The sequence below is a fragment of the Bombus affinis genome, chromosome 4, assembly GCF_024516045.1.
Source record: "Bombus affinis isolate iyBomAffi1 chromosome 4, iyBomAffi1.2, whole genome shotgun sequence".
Taxonomy (NCBI): domain Eukaryota; kingdom Metazoa; phylum Arthropoda; class Insecta; order Hymenoptera; family Apidae; genus Bombus; species Bombus affinis.
In genome coordinates, this window is record NC_066347.1 from 12,411,301 (window position 1) to 12,430,772 (window position 19,472).

The following is a 19,472-nucleotide window of genomic DNA, read 5'->3' on the forward strand; positions in this document are numbered from 1 at the left end:
CTGCATCGGCCAGTCAGTCGGCCGACCGTTGATCGGTCGTTCGGTCGCACGGTCGTTGGAACGGTCGATCGGTCGGTCGGTCGGTCGGTCGGTCGGTCGGTTGCTCGCTCGCACGCTGGCTCGTTCGCTCATCTGCCCGTTTGCCCTGCCGCGACTCCGTTTAGTCGACCCGTAGACCAAACCGCGAAGAGAGAAAAAGAGAGAAAAGCCCTGCCGACTTCTCTTCTCGTGCCTGGCGCATCGAGTACGCGCGAAGCGAAGCGAACCGTGTCGCGGTTGCATCGCGTCAAGGTGCAACTACCGCGCTCATCCACAGGACGAGCCTGCATTCTCGCTCTCGGCTACTCGAAGAATGCGGAACCTACGAGCGCGCCTCGCCTCCCTTCGCCTCTACTCGCCTCTACTCGCCTCTACCCGCCTCTACTCGCCTCTACTCGCTTCTATTCGCCTGTGTTCGCCGCGTCACACGCGCCACCTTCCGCCGTCCGGTCTCGGCCACTTACTCGCGCACCGATCCACCGATCGTCGAGTCGTCGACGTTGTGACCGGAGTTTCGCTCTCGTTTCGCTCTCGTTTCGCTCTCGTTTCGCTCTCGTTTCGCCCGCAACCGCGAATAATCCAAAGTCGCCGATCGCAGACACCCCCGATGCTCGATGCTTCCAACAGAGAGGAGAGAGAGAGAGACGGCGAGCCGTCGGTCGCGATAGTCGTTCTCGTTCGTCGAAGCGAGCGGCCGGAGAACGACGACGAACCGCGAGGAGGGAAATTTATCGCGGCGAGTTATCCCGAGGGTCGGTCGCTTGCTCGGAAAAAAGCCGACGAGCTAGGAGGCGCGCAACGGCGTGGCGCGGTCCGAGCAGAAGAAGAGGAACGAGTCTGGAAACTGGGGAGACGTACTTACTCCGGGCCATATTCCGTAGCCGCGTCGTTAAGCAGCAAAAAATAATAAATCACCGCGATTTTTAGTCTGGCTGGAGGAGATAAATTTAATAACTTAACTACCGCGGATCGTTCCTGCGGCGCGGAGCGGCGGCCACCGGCGGCAAACGGCGAGTCAACCGTTATTTCGCCGTCGCGCCGACAAGGAGTGGGAGACGACCGTTCTGCCAGCCCGACAGCGAAAGCCGGAAAACCACGCGCTTCTTTTCGACCGCGTTTCTTCCTCGAGTCCAGGCGATTCTCGAAACGAGCCACTTCGCGCTGGACTTTGCTTCGTTCGATGGTCGCGACTCTTGCCCTCCGTGCCGTTCGTAACGGTCGGCCTCGACCGTACGATAAATCGCGCCACGATAAAGAATACGAGCGGTCGCTGGTCGTTTGATTTTTATGCGCCGCGTTGGGTGTCCGCGTTCCAGGAGGAACGTTCGGGTTAGGCAGGCGCTGTAAAGCTCGCGAAAGAAAGCTCGAGAAATATCGGAGTCGAACAGCCTAATACCTTCCGGAAGAGGAGCGACCCTCGCTCGTCCGTTTCCAGACACACCTATCCCGAGATCCTTTCTTTTTCGTCGACGGCGAACCGGCCGGCGATGGCCCACGGAGTCAGGCAACGGCTAAATCGCCGAGTAAACGCGGCAGCCCCCGCGTCCCTTGCGCGATTCACGACGCCATCGTCCCCCGGCTACTTACCGGCCGTGAAATATGAAATTAAATTCATTAGGCGGTTCTCGCGGTCATAATAAATCGAACGATTGTGCCAGGATAGAGGACGTAGCGGGCTTATAACTCAGACCTTCTGAATGGAAAATGATGAGAAATGTCTCTCATTGAACGGTGGGGGGTCTCGGACCCTGTGTCCTTTCCTCCCGTCTTCTCCTTCTTCCTCCCTCCTTCTCCGTCCACTTGCTCGACGACGTTCCGTGCCGCGCCGTGCCATGCCATGCGACGCGTACTCGCTTTATCGCGGCCGAACCTCGACGATCGACGCAACGGTGGCCGCGCCAGCTCGATCTTCGCTCAAACTCGAAATTCCTCCTCACGACGGGGCAACGACGACGCGACGACGGAAGCGCGTATCCACGTCCGAGAGACATTTCGCGATGCCGTTGTTCCCTTAGCTCGGACGCGAGTCGCGAGTATCCGGTTGGCGGTTCTCGCTGTTGATTTATACGGGCGGCGACGCGGCCGCTTCACCGCGAATATCGCCCGATAGAAAGGACAGTCCGAGCGATTTACGTCGACGCGTTTCAATGGAAAAAAGTAACCGGTCTGTGGAGTGCCGCGCCTGGTGGTCACACCTCGGTGCCCCAGCTCGCCGGGACCCGCGAGTCCGAGAAAAGATAGTTTACGCGCGACTCGGCGCGACCAGGCGTCGATTAGTCGACCGAAGATACTCGAATTGGACCGAGTACCAGTTCCATCAACGCGGGGTTTATCCCGAACCGCGCGATAAATTACGTCTATTGGTCGTCGTCCATCGAAACCACGTCGACTATTACCGACGGTTTATCGTAAATTGCGGTTTGCGCGGCGATTAAACGAACGGGTTTCGAGAGGCGAAGCCGATGGTAGTGGAGAAGTTGGTCGCGTTCGAGAAGAAGGCGAATCGTTCGATTCAGCGATCTGCCTTGGCTTCGACTTATCGGCTCGGATCGGCTCGGATCGGCTCGACTCGTCGAGCGCCCAGGCGATCGTGATTTTCCCTCGACTCTCTTTGCCTCGAGTTTCGTTCGGTCATCGGGTGACTCGTTGGCGTCCAAATCGCCGAATATTTTGCCTTTCGCGCTCACTTTTCTCCCATCTTTTTCCAACGATCGTGACGCGTTGTTCCGCCCAGGCAACGGTTACGTCGCGAATTAAACTTGGTCGTCGCGATAATCCAATCTCCGGCGCGCACCCGATCGAATTTCCTGCAATTACGATCCGTACGAACGCACCTTTAAACGGGAATTTCACCGGGTTTCGTGGAAAAAATGTAATTCAATTTCCATCGAGTTGAAATTAATTCCGCGCAACGCGCGACTCGTTCCGCTCGTGTTCGTTATCTCTTTGCTACACCTATTGTACGCGGGTATCGACGCATCGATGTCGGCGTACTCGTTACACGTTGTAACGTCTAGTATCGCGAGTCGCGTTTTCGAACGACATCCGATTAATCGCGGAATCGTTCGCCGCGATCGCCGGAAATTGCGCGGAATTATTTCGCGTATTAGCGGCGGTGGCGGCGAAAACGAAAGCCGATCGAACGCGAAGCAACGGCGAAAAAAACGAGCGGCATGGAAAAACGAAGGGACGGCAAATGGCATTTTCTCGCGTGGCATTTTCTCGTCCGTTCGATTAGCAACCTGTTTTTATCGTGGCGAGGATACGGTTGGTGCGTGCAGAGGAGAGTGATATTCCGCTAGCGTCGGGAGTTCGAAACGCGCAATTATACCTAGATGAGACGAGGCGGGATCGGGACGAAGACTCGCAGCAGCGTCGGAGATTTCCACGCGCCTCGCCTAAGCGATATTCACGCGTTTTTCCAACGATCCGAACGTTCCTCTCGGTGAACCGAGTTCGTTCGCAGTGCGAACGGGCAGAGACGAATGCGAGAGAGAGAGAGAGAGAGAGAGAGAGAGAGAGAGAGAGAGAGAGAGAGAAAAGAAAGAGAGATTCCTCCGTGAAAATTTACGACCCAACCTCCTGTCCAAGTGTCGTTAAACGAGCGCAGCTTTCAATGGAGTAAATGGGCTGTGATTTGTACATTGACAGGCGCGTAATGCCACGACATCGGAGGCATCGTGGTTCTTCGTTGGAGCAGAGACCGTCGAAGCGTGCGAGCGTGCCCGGCCCGAAGAATGGGCCGTGTTTTCGTCGAATCGTTCGCTTTCCGCGCCCTATGAAAGAGATAACGACCTCTCGACCGTTCGCTCGTCTATCCATTCTATGCTGTTTTCCTCTTCAAACCCGAATCCTCGTAGGCGTGTCGATTTCTGGCAGCTGCGCGTTCCTTCCGGCCGTCCGGTCCGTCTCTTCTTTCTTTCTTTCTTCCTTCCTCCTCTCGCTATTACTCTCCGCTCCTCTCCGCTCCTCTCCGCTCCTCGGACACTCCGCTGTCGGTCGCGTCGACGCGCACCGACTGCCGCGATTTCAGGCGAAAGTTGGCGAAACGTGGATCGCGATAACCTCTATCGACGAACCCGACCCTCGTCCGAGATGGAAATATTTTAATTAGCCGGACGATAGCGTTCGAAAGGCGACGTTCTTAACCGATTTTAAATATCCGTGGAATCGTCGGGACGAAGAGCCGCGCGATTCGACGCGTCTCGTTCTCGGCTGTTCGCAGAGAAAAGACAGCTGGTGGCTGTCCGTCTCTTTCGGCCGAGTGGTTTCACCGGACAAACGTCGATGGGCGCAAAGAGCCTGGAACGAGGCGACGCGATAAAGATCGTTCTTGCGACCGTTCGACCGACCTCGGCGTCCAAGAATATATACGGTTTGTTGTCGATTGTGTGTACACTCGTCGGTTGATTAGCCTCATTGTGGCCGATTCGGGCGTGCACTTGGCCCGCTTGCGACTCGTGCCATCCGGGCCACGGAGCTTTCGTGCGCGCCTCCTTTTCGCCGAAAATCGCCCCTTCCTTCCCTTCCCTTCGCTCCGTACCGTCGAGCCGCTCGCAACCTCCACGGAATAGGTAACGACCCTCTAGGCTTCTTTCTTCCGGACTAGTCGCCTTTCTTTCGCTCTTTCTCCCTCCGACTGCGGCCTTTTTTCCTTCCGCTCGAACCACGAAAAGCGCTCTCGCAGGCCCCATTGTCGCGCGAGCGCGTCTTCGAGAGAAGAGCAAACACGCTTAACCTGCCGACCTATTGTCGCCCGGATTATCCGATTTGCCGTATGCGAGCGTTTCGTCCCGTCGCTGTGCCGCGTTCGTTGCGACAGAGACGAGGCCACGAGGCCGCAGGTTGCGTGCTGTACGCGCCACGGCCGCCACTAATAATCCGTAATCCTACCTGTTTGTTCGATGTCGCGCGTGCTCCCAACATCGCTCGACTATCCTCGTTAACGAGATACCGTCGCCGTTTACCTTAATATCTCGTTATTACAAAACGTCGAGTACAGAAACCGGCCGAGCTTTCCATAACCGGTTATCCTCGAGCGCGTTATCGCGATTCGCTCGGCCGATCCGATCGTTGCTCGATTTGGAAGGCGACGCCACGCGCACCTTCGCGTCGCGTAGCGTCGCGTCGCGTCGCTCCGAAACGACCAGTCATCCCGGCGATCGTCCATCTTCCCGTGTCCCGTCCGTGTTGCGAGTCAAACGCTTTCCAGCGTCTCTTCCACTCTACTCGACTCGACTCGACTTACGTCGGTCGGGCTGCAGCGGTCGAGGGTCGGCCGTTATTGGATTACGCGACCGCATTGTCCCCGCGTGCAAGCGGACAGCTGTTCGTCCCAAAAAGGCGACGCAACGTGCACACCGAATATGAAAATAATATTTCCTTTTGGCATCGGTATGATCGATATTTATTCGAGCGACAGTCGCGCGTCCGTCCGCCCGGTATTGTGTCGCGGTCCCGAGATCTCGTTCGGTTCGCATTGTGCTCGAAACTCTTCGACGTGCTCAAAGACGCTCTGCTCTCTATAGGCCGCGTTCACTCATAATACCTAGCTGGGAATCGCCACGACCGATCCTTTATCCTCGCGCGTTTATTCCCGGAAGAGTTCGCTGTGTTTCGCGAGTCGTCCGATCCGCTTCTTTCGAATCGAAAACGCGATGTACCGAATTTTCGAGCGACGACCACGGTTTTCGACTTTCGATCGAGCCACTCTCCGACAGAGTTGACTTTCGTTCGAAAGCAAACTCGTCCCTAGGCACGAGATGTTTCTTCGTCTCGGCGACGAAAGCACCAAAGAACGACGAAACTTGGATCCGCGACGGAATTAGATTGGCGGCGCGGTTGAGTTTTAAACTTCGTTTCGAGTCGAACAAACGCCGGCCGGCGCCGCTACTTCGCAACTTTGCGATTCCCTTCCTGGCCCAAAAGGGGTTTTCGTCCTGCCGGCTAAGTGACAAGTTTCATCGGGTTCTCTTTGCCGCTGATCGCACTGCCGGAACGAGAAAGCGTTCTCGCTCGAAAAATTACGCCGTCGAAAAGACGGGCGTAACGAAAAGTTGTTTCTCGATCGAAACGAGCGAAAAAACGAACCGGTTTATCGTTTCGCGACACCACGGGTACCGCGAAATCGGCCGCGACTCGTGACGAATACTAGGCGATAAAAATAGCGACGCGTGCGAATTCGCGTTGCGAAATCACGCGACGTTTTGCGTCAGAGGAACGGCGGACGTCGAACGATCGGCTTCGTAAGCAAAGTGGAGCGTGTATCGCTGTCGTTTCCACGGGTCTCGCAACCGCCGTTTCGAAGGCCTCTGCGTTCCTTCCCTCGCAAGAAAAGACCTTTCCGCTCCTCTTCGCTTCTCTCTTGCTTATCAAAGATAAAGTTACTTTGCGACTATCTGTCTATTCGTTTATTTATTTATATACGGCAAACGCCCCCTTACGGATCGGAGCGACGATGCTTAAGAAATTTTGTTCGACGCGAAGCTGCCTTAAATATTGGGAATTCGTTGTACTCGGTATAGCAGACGTTGGAATATTTGGTCGAGTCGACACGACTCGAAAAAGTCTCGACGTTAAGAGAAACGGCGCGTTCTAACTTCTCCGAGTAATTACGGTATAGTTGGTTCCAGTCAGATTTTTGCAGCGGGAACTCGGGTGTGACAAGGAGAGATATAGCCCGAACATCGACGAGATCTTTGGTATTTTCAGCAGCGCGACATTTTTCATTCTGATCGGATAACAAAGTTCGAGCGTTACCCCTTCAGGAAACGTCGGTTGATTTCCAATAAATTTTAGACGCGAACCCATCGACGGCATGGGAGAAATTATTATGCAGAGCCTTCGTGTTCGTTATCCCAATCGATACGAGTCGATTATTTTACTAGTGCGTACTGTTCGGACAAAATTTCCAAAGTATCGTAACTCTGATCCGTAATGGGACATTTTCCCGTATGCAAATAATTGTGTATAATAAATAACCGTATATCGTCTCTGCGAAAGGTTCCTCGCAATTCGGTGGCATCGATGCTAGCGATAATAATATCGGCGTTTTCGATGATCCGGCTCTCGAAGAGACGACGACGGCACCGATGCGTTTCTAATTCTTAGACGCTGGAGCATTTTCGTGCGACGATCGTGATTTTCGAGCGTGCGATACGCAGACGAAGCGACAGAGGACGAGGAACGGGAGGCAGAGCGACGCGATGGAACCGGATGTATCTGGCCGAGCAGCGTGAAACTCGCGGCGATCGAGAACATCGAAAAGAGGAGAATACGGCTAAACGACGTAAGAGCCGCGCTAGCTAGTCCTATCCAGTCGATCTTCCTCTTTCTCTCGCCCTCGCTCTCTACCCTCTTTGTTTCACCGGTTCTCCGGCTTCGTCCTTTTTCCTCGGCATTTCGCCGCGCGTTCCTTTTCTCTCCTCGCGTTCGACTCGACGTCGTCTCCTTCGTCTTTCCTCGTCCGGTCGAACGGCCGATAGATAATTGGCGTTGCGTGCTTTGAGATAAACGGCCGTGATTGGCGAAAATAACGATTAATAATTATCCACTCGCGGGATCCGAGTCGGCCTGCCCTCTCATCTCGGATCTCTCGAGAGATCCGAGCGAACGCTCCGAGAGAAGGACGGACGAACCAACGAAGCAGCTACGATATTCGACTGCCCGGGACCTCGTTTCTACCTTCCGTACTCTCCTTCCTTCTTTGTCTCTCGCTGCGCGTCGCTCTTTCTTCGCTCCACCACCCTTCCAGTCTTTCCCGCACGACGATTTACCGGTTCCGAACCTATTCGAACTCATAGTCCCGCGCGATGAACCTTCGCCGTACCGATTCCCAGAGCCGTTCGATTCGAAGGAACTCGACGGGGGGGAAAGTCGCGCGAGGCCGAAAAGAGAGGAAAATTTAGTCGTCGGGCCAGTTTCCGACTTTCGGTAGCCGGAGAAGCAGAGAGAGAGAGAGAGAGAGAGAGAGAGACGGTCGATAGATGGAACGTCGATTTCGAGTTTGGCCGAATCTCGCGACTGGGAAAACGGGCCGTCGAAAGAGCGCGGTACTCTGCGAAAAAGAAAGGTGCTTTTAGATTAACTTGGAAACGGCCGACTCGAAAGTGGAAAATACCGTTTCGTCGCTGCCGGGACGACCGCGAAACTCGATGAACGGCGAGTGCCGAGTGCCGCGTGCCACGCGTTACGATTAACCGTCATTCTCGCTCTGCCTTTGACTCTCGCGCTTTCATTCAAGCCCACCTACGTACGCGCTACGGTACCTCCGCGACACGCGCGTCTCTCTTTTTCCTCCGTCTTCGCTCTTTTTCGCCTTTCTTGCCTTTCCTTCGCACGAGTCCGTACGTTCGTCCACGAGATCCTTGGCGCGTTCGCGGCCGCTCTGGCGAATATTTAAAAAGTCAAACAGAAGCACGAACGGTTCGTCGAACGGACGAGTCGAGTTTTCGCCAAACGGCCAAAGCGAACGAGAGCGTCCGGCGGCAGTGGAAAAGGGAAAGGAAAAGGGAAAAACGAGCAAAGACTCGTGGTAAGCGAGAAACGAAGAAGCGAGAAGCGAGAAGCGAGAAACAGCGACGAAAAGAGAACCAGTTTATCGAACCGCATGGGAAAAGAAGGCGGGTAACGGGTGCCGATGGCCAGCGATGCGTGTTTCGAGCGCACGGCTGATTATGGAATTGCGTGCATCCACGGTAAAATCCCGAGACGTTGCACGCCCGTAACATTCCCGCCGTGTTTAGCCGTTGCGTTGGTTTTCGTCTCTCGTTGCACGCGTGACACGAGGACGGCTCCGTCGTGGCCAAGCTCGTCCTCGTAACCACGGACCGGACGTTCCTCCGCGTGGTCACCGAAAGAGACGCGTACGCGACGAAAAAACCGAGTCCCGGTGAAATAAGCGAACAACACGGTCGCGCCGCGCCACTGGTGGCGGTGACGTTGGTTTCGTGACGCGATACGATTTGATAAGTTGTGTCAACTGCTCGTTAGTTAATTGTCGCGAGTCTACCGGCCCGTGTACGCCTCGGTGTACGCAGTCGCAACGAGCCCCCGGCTAACTTTGTCACCCTTTTCGGACACCCTCCTGTGATGCTCGCAACGCGATCCCCGCAACCGTCGATGTACTAGCCGCTGTCCAATGAATGCCCTTCATTTCCATACTTCGCTCGACGGTCAGTGAGACCAGCTAATCAGATTATTTAACCCTCGCTCGACCCGCTTGTCCTCTCTGCCTTCTCTCCTCTTTCTCCTCCAACCCCTTCTACGCGCTCGCTCTCTTTTTCTCCCTCGGCCGACTCTCTTGGCGTGATTTTCGCGACGATCGAGAGACCGTATCTCTGGCCGCCGCGAGCGAAACCGCGCCACGGCTAACGAACGAGCGCGAAAAAGGTGACCGTGTAATTAGACGCGTTCGGAGCATCGAGCGGTGCTTTTCGCGTTTCTTCGCGTAACATCGTCTCGCGTCAACACCGATAAAAACGAACGCGATTCTTTCTCCCGGCTCGAACAACGCCGTCTCGTCCGCCGCGTAATCCCGTTCAAGACCGCAGGACTCGACGCGGTTCGTCCCGCAGAATCTCATCCGGGAATTAGTCGTAAGCTCGTTTAGCATACGCCCGTTCCGTAACGCGATAGCAAAAACTCCGTAGACCGTCGGTCCTCGTGGCCCGACTCGACCGCGAGAAAAAGCGTCGTAGCGCGCGCGCGCGCGCGGTCGGCCCGCCGCCGTTTCACCGAGATCACGATCGAGTTTTCGATTGTCGACCGCGAGTCCGTCTCGCTAAGCAAATTTTGCGGCGGAGAAAATCGAGGACGAACGAGGGCGCGTTCGAGGCGAGCGACCGGAAGGGAGCGAAAAGAAGGAAGCGAGATCGGGAGAGAGAGAGAGAGAGACGACGACGACGACGACGACGTCGGGGCTGCGGAGGATCGACTCGGCACGGGGTTATAACGTAATTGTATTAGTTGGATAGGGAGCATGGCACGAGCAAAGGGGTCCGCCCGTAAAATTAATGCCTTTGGCTTATCAGTGGCCTGACACTTCAGCGCCGCCGAAAGCCTCGCGTTCCGAGCACTGGCGCGGAACTCGAGGGATATCCCGGTCGCGGACGGTGGCCTCCGCTCGCTCGACCGATCATCGAAATAGTTACACGCTGCCCGCGGACGAATTCCAATTTCCCCTGGCTGGTACTCGTTCGTCGCGGTCATCGCCAATTACCCGCTCGTTTTCGCGCGTTTTAATTACATTACGCTTTTCGACCGGTCGCCCCCCCCCCTCTCTCTTTTCCTTTCGTCCTTTCGTCCTTTCGTCCTCGGGCGTAACAGTCGCGCGCGGTCCGTGTAATTCTCAGCAGCATGGACGTTTTCGGTAGGCTATTTCCCTCCTAATGAGTGCCCCATTAGGAAGTAACGGAAGGTATGCGCACCGGGTTCTGTCACGGTCGTGGAGGGCCGATGCGGCTCGATGTAAATCGGATTAATTAAAGTCCTGCATCGAGGAACGGGAAGTGAATGGAGGGGAAAAGGGGGAAGGGGGGACGAGCAACAGCAGAAGAGGGAGAAGAAGAAGAAAAAGAAAGAGAAGAGGCAGTCGGTCTCCGGGGTTTCGCGATTTCTACGCGTACGATGTTTGGCGGTGATCGTCGGTCGAGAGAAGAACTCGCGTATCGAGATGACGCGACGCTTACGCGGAATAAATAGGTTCGGTTGGAAGGACGAGCGAGTTGCGAGCGACGGTATAAAGACGACACACGGTATAAAGGTTGAAAGCGCGTGGAGCGTGACGAATCTCGTTGGCAAAGGCAATACCGAGTTCGAGATGTTCCTGATTGAGACGAGAACGCGGGCGCCTGCTCGCAACAGCGTGGGCATGGTATGCGTGCGAGCGAGTATCCGTGTATCGAAGCGTGGAGAAAAAAAATTGGATCGGTCACGGACACGTGGTACCGTAGCACGAGATTTCGTTCGTTCCTGATTCGAACCGAAAAAGAACCCCGATGCGCTTCGTCTCTCCCTCCCTCGCTGTTTTCCCTTTTCCTCCGATTCCCCTCTGTCTCCTCGCCGCGTCTCTCTCTCACCCTCGATCTTTCTTTTTGTCGCTCCCTTTCTTGCCTCGGTTTCTTCGCCACCGACGACGACAACCCCCCCCCCCTTACAGTGGCAGCCCGGAGCGGTGTGGCGCGGTGCGGAGCGACGCGGCGTGGCAGCGTTGGCGCGGTTAGGGGATGCTGACTCATACAGGCCAGTCGGCGTACCGCATAGCGGATACATGGCGTGTCACCCCGAATATTATTCGACCGCCTGACAGCGCAATCTGTGAATGCGCGATATTGTCTGGTGGTGGAAGCGGTGGCGGTTCCACTACGTTCCGACGGTTACGCTCGGCATGTGGGACTAGGAATGCCACGCGTGCACCCGCCAACGGCTCCTCTCCCACACGCCGCGCCGCTATCTTAGCCGCCACTCGATTCACTCGTCCTTTCGCCCCTCCGCGTTTTACTCCGTGCCACTGTGGACGCGACTCGATCCACTTTTTACTCGCCCCGCGTTTACTCGCGTCGCGTTAAATTCCAGCCTCGCCACGTCCCACCTTTGCCAATCCTGCATTCCGCTGCGAATTCCGGTCGTGCGCCAAACGGCCGACTCTCGCCGAATTTCTCGAGGCCTCCGCTTCGTTCGATCGGCCAAACAAACGAACGTGCAAATTGGCACGCGCAACAAATTCGGACCGCGTTCGTTCTTAATTTAGAGCCGTTTCGACGACGCTAACGACCTCGGGAATCCGTGGAAAAAACAACCGCGACCTGCGGCTTCGAGGCGCCTTTATTCTTTCTTTCGCTTTTCTTCTTTCGCCTTTCGCCTCTCGTCTTTCGACTCGCGGCTCGCGGTACGCGCTGCTTCGAAGAAAGAGCGTCGGGCGCGAACGAAAGTGGAAGAAACGCGCCAACGAGTCTTTCGAACGTCGAAATTCCTGCGTGTTTGCCTCGGCGGCGCGCACTCGTTAATAGAAGGATCCTCGGAACGATAACAGAGACATCGGCGAGAATAGGAAGCGAAGGGGAAGAACGCGTGGGGTGTGCCGGCAGGCTGGCCGACGGGACGGGGAGAAACGCGCACGGTCTGTCGCATATTTAACGGCATCCCGTGTCAAACGGGGCCATAAAACACGCTTGCGCCTAAATAAAATCCCGTCTTCTTCTGTTCGCGTTGCGTCGACCGTTCGACGAAACCGGGCAACGTGCTCCGTCACCGACAGACGTCGACCAACGTTCCCTCCTCTACTTTTTTCTCCAATTTCTCGCCTGCCTATTCCGACGAAAGAACGCTCGGTCCATCGTCGAGATCCCCGCGTCCTTTCAACAGCTCACGAGCCTGTTCCACGTATTTCGCGCGACTCGGTGGCTCGCGAGGTGCGTCGGAAGAACGCCATTACCACGGATAGATCGAGAAAACGAAACGAAATTAAACCGGGTTTAAAGGTGAAAAGGGAGCGTTCGGATCGTGACGTTGGTCGGAGCGAACGAAAGTCGGCGTACGCTCGTCGAGATATCGGCGGACCGACGGAGATCGAGGGGGTAAGAGGACGCGAAAGGACGTGAAATTCCGGCGCAGCCTCGCGGATTCACCCTTTGGTCGGCGCGCTAGCCTGCAATCGGTGAAAAGGATGGACGCTTTGTTTCGCGGACGGCGTCGCCGGCCGATATCACGGTCGAACGAGTTTTCGGGGCAGTGGAAGGACGGAAATACGGACGGAAAAGCGAGGTGTCGGCCGAGCAGCGGCCTGGTAATACCGCGGTACGAGGTTAAGCGTGGCTGGCTCGGTGATCGCGCGGCACTCGGGGCTTAGGGTCGGGGGGTTGGTAACCGAGGAGGGGTACGTACGAGCGAGGAGGAGCCGCGAGGGTTCGTTTCGGCCGAGGACGTCGATAAGCGGCTCGCATTGTCCGCCGGTCACGTGGCCACCCTCGCCATCCCGAAACGACGCCTTGTCCCAGCTACCGTCGTCGTTTATATTAAACTCCGAGGTTAATACCGTGGCTTACTCTAATACCGGGGCAACCCTTTGCCCTGCGATACGCCGATAAGGGTTACGCGACCGACCACGGAGATCGTACGGCCGGTCAACTTCTTCCTCCGTTTCTCGCTTCTGTTCCAGCGATTCCCTCCGTTCCACCACCACCCGGATCTCGCAATTTTCCCCTTTTCTCCGCCACTCGGGGAAAAGCGTAAGGAACCGAAGAAAATGCAGAAAACGGGTGCATCGTCGAACGAACGGGACGACGAGTAATTAAAACGCGGCGTGGCGTTTCGTTCCGCGTGGAAAATCGAAGGAACGAAGGTTTCGCGAACGAGATGCGTTTCGAGCGATAGCGAGCGTGCGCGATGCGGAACGTCGACGCGCGGATGCAAAGAGGGCAGATAATAAAAGGAAAATGGGTAACGCTCAAAGTCAAGGGTTGGGGGACGCGACCCCGACTCGACACCGAGCAACAATGCGCCCGATAGAGAACCGACCGCGACTCGGTACTCGTGGTCCCGGGTTCGCAGATAACGCGCCCTCTCTTTCCGCGACTCATCCCTTTGCGCTTCGATTCTCGTTTCCTCGTTTCGTTCTCTCCGTTCTTTCGCGCCCGCTATACCTACAGCGCGTTCGTTCGTGATTTTCTTCCGCTCTGGCAAATCCAGCAGCGTCTCTACTAAATTCCGATCGCCGAACCGGTTAAAATATATACGTCCGATCGAGAGGGTTGCGGCACGGTTTTCTTAGGTTCGTCGTACATTTGCAAATTGCCTCGGAGTATGTCTGTCACCGACCACGATTACGGCCCATCCTCGTTAAATCTGCTGGATTTGTTATTCTTTTCAGATTCACACGAGCACTGCTCCCCCATCCCGCTACTCATCCTCGCTGGTTAATTCGCAGCCTGCGAATCGAACACGCAATACTGCCAACTCGCGTCGTTTCAGAAATTCAGATCAAAAGCGTTTACGCTTATGTACGCTAATGGGGACATGTCCTCGACTAATACCACATCATCCGTCATAAATATATATATATACAATATATATATATATATGTATAGATTTTCGCAATCGCCAGAGTCGTTTCGCAATTTTCGATGAATTTATCAAGCCTTCTCGATGGGGAATCGACCCGCTCCCAAGTTGAATCGAACGGTTCTCGCGAAGCCCGGTCGGCGCAGTGACAGAGGCTGATTAGACCGTGACGCGGAGAATGCGAAGAACGCGGAATCGCATCGAGTCGAGTCGCGTCCCTTCCATCTCCAGTCCATCTCTCTCTCTCTCCCTCCCTTCCGACGGTTTCGCCGCGTCGATAAATTATCCGAGGTTAACAGGTGAGCGCGAACGACAGACGGCGATAATAACGACAACGATAAACGCGTCAATAATACGCCGGGAGGATCGGGGACGCGACTACAGTGACGGAAACGCGGCTAGGCGATCATCGGCGCTCTCGTGTTCCGACGACACGGGCGTTATTCCCGTCGCTGCTGGATTTCCCTTCGATTTGGGTTACCGGTCTCTCTCGTCTTTCTCTCCTCGCTTCCACTTTGATCCGCCGCCGGCCGACATTCCGACCGGGTCCACCTCCGTTTCCTCGCCGAGCCTTTCGTTTCGGCGATCCGTTTCCGAGCGTTTTCGACGTTTCGCAGCCACGCCGATCTATGCTCCGGGTTTCGGCGTGATTAACGCCGTCGTGCGTCTCTATGCCAGGTCGCTGGAATGGCTTCAACGAGAGAGACTAACCGCTCGAAATCCGGTTACCCCCCGCCGACCGTCTCGTCCGGCGAGAACGTACTCGTACTTAGTCGCTTGCTTATATCGGTTCGCCGAGTCGCAGCGAGCCACGATCCTTCTTACTTTCTCCTCGCGTCGTCTCCGCGGTGTCCCCGTTTGCGAGTCCGCTTCGCGGTGCTCTTTAGCCTCCTCGTCGTCGCGCGCGCGTTCGCGCCGCGCGAAAATCCATTCGCGATTTCCATCGGTTCGAACGTTTCTAGAACGCGAAACGGTGGCACCAAACGACCGACGTATCGCGCCGTCTTTCGCCCGCTATTCCACGGATATCGAGGCCTAGTGGCAGCAACTTATACTCGCGTACTTATGATCGCGTCCGACAGATTTCTCGCGGTCGAAAGTTACATACCGTTAGTTAATTATGTCGTTGATAGGGAGGTAAGCTTCGCGGTCATCGCGAGAGACGCCAAGTAGAAGCCAAAAGCGCGTAGTAGCGAATACGTGGGTCGCCGATTGCTCACCGGTTCGCCGAGGCAAAGGCAAAATTGCATCGTACGCCACATAATCGTGGGAGTGTTTCCCATCGAGATACACGTAGGTATCGTACCTCGCCGCAATGCCCTGCCGCATAAATATATCCGCGCCGCGACTTTGCATGTCTCTACGGGGTGGTCCGGAACGAGAGGAGATCCGGTGCGAAACGTACCCTGCGAAGCCGCGTTTTCCGATCGAGCGCCGTTTTTTCGCCCCAACGTGCAATTCGGTTCGCCGTCGAAGAACGTCTGGCAGGAATGACTCTTGGAACGCGTCGAGACCGAGATCAGATCGATGCGCCCGTTACGCGTTTTCGCGTCACCGAGTATGCACGGGAGAAAGCCGAACCGCTGGAACGTAGTCGATCTAGCCGACTAAACGTACTTTATGTAGCGTGCCCCCGTTCCACCGTTTTATTCGAACAATTAGACGCGTGATTCGCGGTTACGAGGCATAAAAACGACACCGACTGCTCCTCGAAATAGTCATCGATCCCGACGATATTTCGACGAGCGTGAAAATACGCATACTGCTCGGCGAAGACAGGAACGGCGCGTTGGAGAATGGAAACGGAACTAATCGCGAATCGCGATAAGAATCCGGCTCGGCCCGGATGAGATTTCGCCTGAGTTACGCAACGGTATGCATCGAGCGTGGAGCGTGCAGCGTCGGAGTCTGGGGTAGGTAACTCGCTGAATCTCGAAGTCGGAGGAGAGCTCGGACACCGGAGGATGGCAGAGAGAAGTGGGTCCCGCGTGCCACGAACCGCAAAGGGATCCACGCTGGGTCCGTCGTACGAGAGAAACAAGAGTCGTTCGGGAAGGGAAAGGGGGAAGAAGAAGCGGGTCCTTCGTCGTGGCGAAGGAAAAGAAGAAAAAGAGGGCAGCACGAGCACGCAAGGGTGGAAGGGGAAAGCTCGAGAAACGGGACATTAGCATAAGCTAAACCGAGGTAAGCGCGGCCATATAGCACGATAATAAATAGTCGGTTGTCCCGTATCTACAACGAGACGGTTTAGCATGGGCCGACCTCGTGCTCCCCCTAAAACCCGAACGCGTGTGCGTTCGTTCCGCTCGTCCTTCTGCTCGATCGTTCGCGGACACGCTCGTTCGGCCACCCAACGCAGATCTATCGGTCCATCGAACGAGCGCGATCGTGTTTCCGTCCGCGAGGAATCCGCGTTTGTTCGATTCTTCGACCGGCCACTCCCGTGCAAGTCGAGAGAATAGCACGCGTTGCAACGAAGCTGTAGTATCGCGTCGACGGCGGAAACGATAAGTAGACCGACGCTACGATAATTACGAAGCGACAATGGGAAACGCGGTGACGACAACGTGTCCGACGGTGAAACTTAACGGCAACGGACTACTCTTTATTCGCGTGTCGTAAGCGACACTGACGATCGATGAGCGATTTTCCGACTAATCGCGGACGAGAGCGAACGAAGACGTATCGCGAGAAAGAGACGGGACGATCGAAGGGACAGCGCAGAGGTACGAGCGAGCATTGTCTCGGTTGTTGGACGAGGAACGCGCGACGCAACGTGGACGAGCGAGCGGGTATTGTGTCGGCGGTTCGCGTCGGCGAATCTCGTCCGGGGCTAGAACGGGAATCGCGGTTCGGATGACAGCCGTAGCCGTAGAGTCGCGATAACATCGGTTGCCGTCGATTAGACGAAGCTACGAACGAGCGGCGCGCGTCAAGAGACCGTCGCGATCGGACTTCTTCCGGCGGCCCTGCCATCGGCCGCGGGAACCACGCCGCGCCGAGCATTGTCCCCTTTCTCCGAGCTTCTCTAAGCTCGTCGAGGATCGAGCGGCACGAGTCGCGCGTGATACGTCGCGACAGGGCCGTCCTCCGCGTCGCGCCGATGGTATCGCGGCGCGCGGACGCCACGCCAGTTACGACGAAGACGGCCTATCCGGTATCGTTGGATCCGGCGCCGTCAACTCCGGCGGGACGAGCATCTCCGCGTCGAAACCTCCGCGAATCGAGGCTACGTCGATATCGAAAAGAGTTAGGGCGGTTGCTTTACCTGTGGTGAAGAGGACGATGGCCTTGAGGCAACTGTACTCCGCGGAGTCGACGTGAAGCGCCTTCAACTTTTCCACTTGTTCCTGAAAGATCCTGATGTGGTCCATGAAGGCGACGACGCGATCCGCCGCCATGGGGGAAGCGTGAAGACCGGCCGCGGCGAGCAGCGGCGCCACGTGCAGTGGCATCGAGCACTGACTCGCGTTTAGCACGAACAACTCGCTCCAAACTAGCCTGAGCAGGGCAACCTGGTCGGTGACTTGTAGGTCCGGGAAGAACGGGATGTTTCTGGCCCACTCGACCGCCGAGAACAGCAATCTCGCCGCGAGCTCGCAGATGTTGTCGATTCCCATGATGTTGTTCGGTTGCATGCACTGGCCGTATCGCGAGGTCGGATACGGTTCTGCCCTCAGCAGCAAACTTATGTACGAGGAGAGGTAAGTATGACCGTTCAAGTTGGCACACGCGACCGCGTCACCGTTCGTCAGGGCGAACTGTCCCGGCAAACCTGGTAGCGATGGCTGCGACGGTGGCACTCGACCCCTTTGTACGGCTGCAACAAACGAACCAACTACGTCAATCGTTCGATCCTCTTCTTCGTGTTCGCGCGAGCTGCTTTTTCCGTCGCCGATTTTCCCCCGTATAAACCGTCCACGCTTCCGCGTATCCCGTTACGATTTCGCGCGATCCAGCATCGCCGCTGTCGTTGGACGACCTTGTTGGAAAGTCGAAAATCTAGGAGCCTGCGAATATCGTGGAAAGATGAACGCGCGAGACCGGATACCGTAGCCAGGATACCGTAAACAAGGAAACGAAAAGGACGGAATCGCCACGGCAGGAATTTCGATCGAAGCCTCGTTGGCCGTACGCCGCTCTAGGCAAACAGGGTCCGTGGAATACCGTTCGCTGCGAAAGGCATCGAAAGAGACGAAAAGAGAATCGACGAGGAAAGGCAGACAGATGGGAAGATCGTCTTGCACGGTACGTACCTAAGTACGCGTGACTGTCTCTTTGTCGTTTTCTCTGCTTTTCTCTCTTCCTCTGGTAAGTGCATACGCACGATCGCGCTCTCGCGCAACTTCCCTTTCCCCTTCCCCTTCCCCTTCCCCCCGCTACCCCCCTTCCACCTAACCCCTCTCTTTCACTGCCTCTCTGCCCCTTTGCATCCTTTCTCGGATACTGCGTCTTTATTTTTCCTTCGGGACTGTTCGAGCAACGACACCCCGCTGTGCAACGCCTGAATTCCAACGTCCGCCCCGCGGCCAACGAATACCGCGTCTCTCCTATCTTTTCCTCTTCAGCCGCTTCTCTCTTCTCCGGTTTCTTTCCTTTTCTCGCCACCCTGCATCGCCGCCGACTAAAAAAACCTCAGGCTCGACCCTTTCGAGACATCGTTTACGAGTTCTAACAGCTCTGCCACTCGTACGGTACCGAATCACCGATTTCTACGATCGTTAAACCACCCGAAGGTTTCTTCCAGTTAGCGAAATGCCGGCTTGAATCGTTCCAGCGATTCGAACGAGCGAGACTCTGTTATTTCGTTTACCGATCCATCGCCGAGCGCACAGAGGGCTCGCGAGTTCAGCGTACAGTCCGCCGATGTTACGCCGACTCGATACCGTTACCAGCCGGCCCGAACACGGATACTCGTTTCGTGACTCGCTCGAGCGGAAAAGAATTTGCGGAAAATTCGCAGAGCGCGTCCAGCCGGTTAACCGGACGCCACGCCGGTTTTCGTTTATCGTCGGTACATCGATATCGCGAAAGCGGCAGGCGGAAGGAAAATCGACCGATCGACTCTAGACGAGAAATAACGGTAAAACCGTCGGCGACGACGATAAGTGGGACGATCGTATTCTAAAATTGGTCCTGAGGTGATGGGCGGTACCAAGAGTACCAAGAGTATCCGATTAGTACGGCAAAAAGATTCGAAAACTGTACGGATAAGGACAAGAGATTCGTAACTACGTGTTGCAAACGTCGAATTAAACGCAAAGATAACGCCTACGGACTTAAGTCCGATGCTCGTAAGTCAAGCATCAAGTTGTACGAGTACGCGATTACTCCTCTCGCGACTAAATCCGACGAACGTCGTTCACGAAGTCTAT

General features: G+C 55.8%; 1 protein-coding gene across 5 annotated transcripts in view; it reads right to left on the reverse strand.

Moving 5' to 3' along the window:
• Nucleotides 1-19,472, reverse strand: part of LOC126915112 (steroid receptor seven-up, isoforms B/C) — a 57,182-nt gene that overhangs the window by 15,373 nt on the left and 22,337 nt on the right. For all 5 annotated transcript variants that reach the window (XM_050719523.1, XM_050719522.1, XM_050719526.1 and 2 more), the window contains one exon: nt 17,366-17,917. In XM_050719523.1, the coding sequence (XP_050575480.1) occupies nt 17,366-17,917 (552 nt within the window). The remainder of the gene's footprint in view (nt 1-17,365; nt 17,918-19,472) is intronic.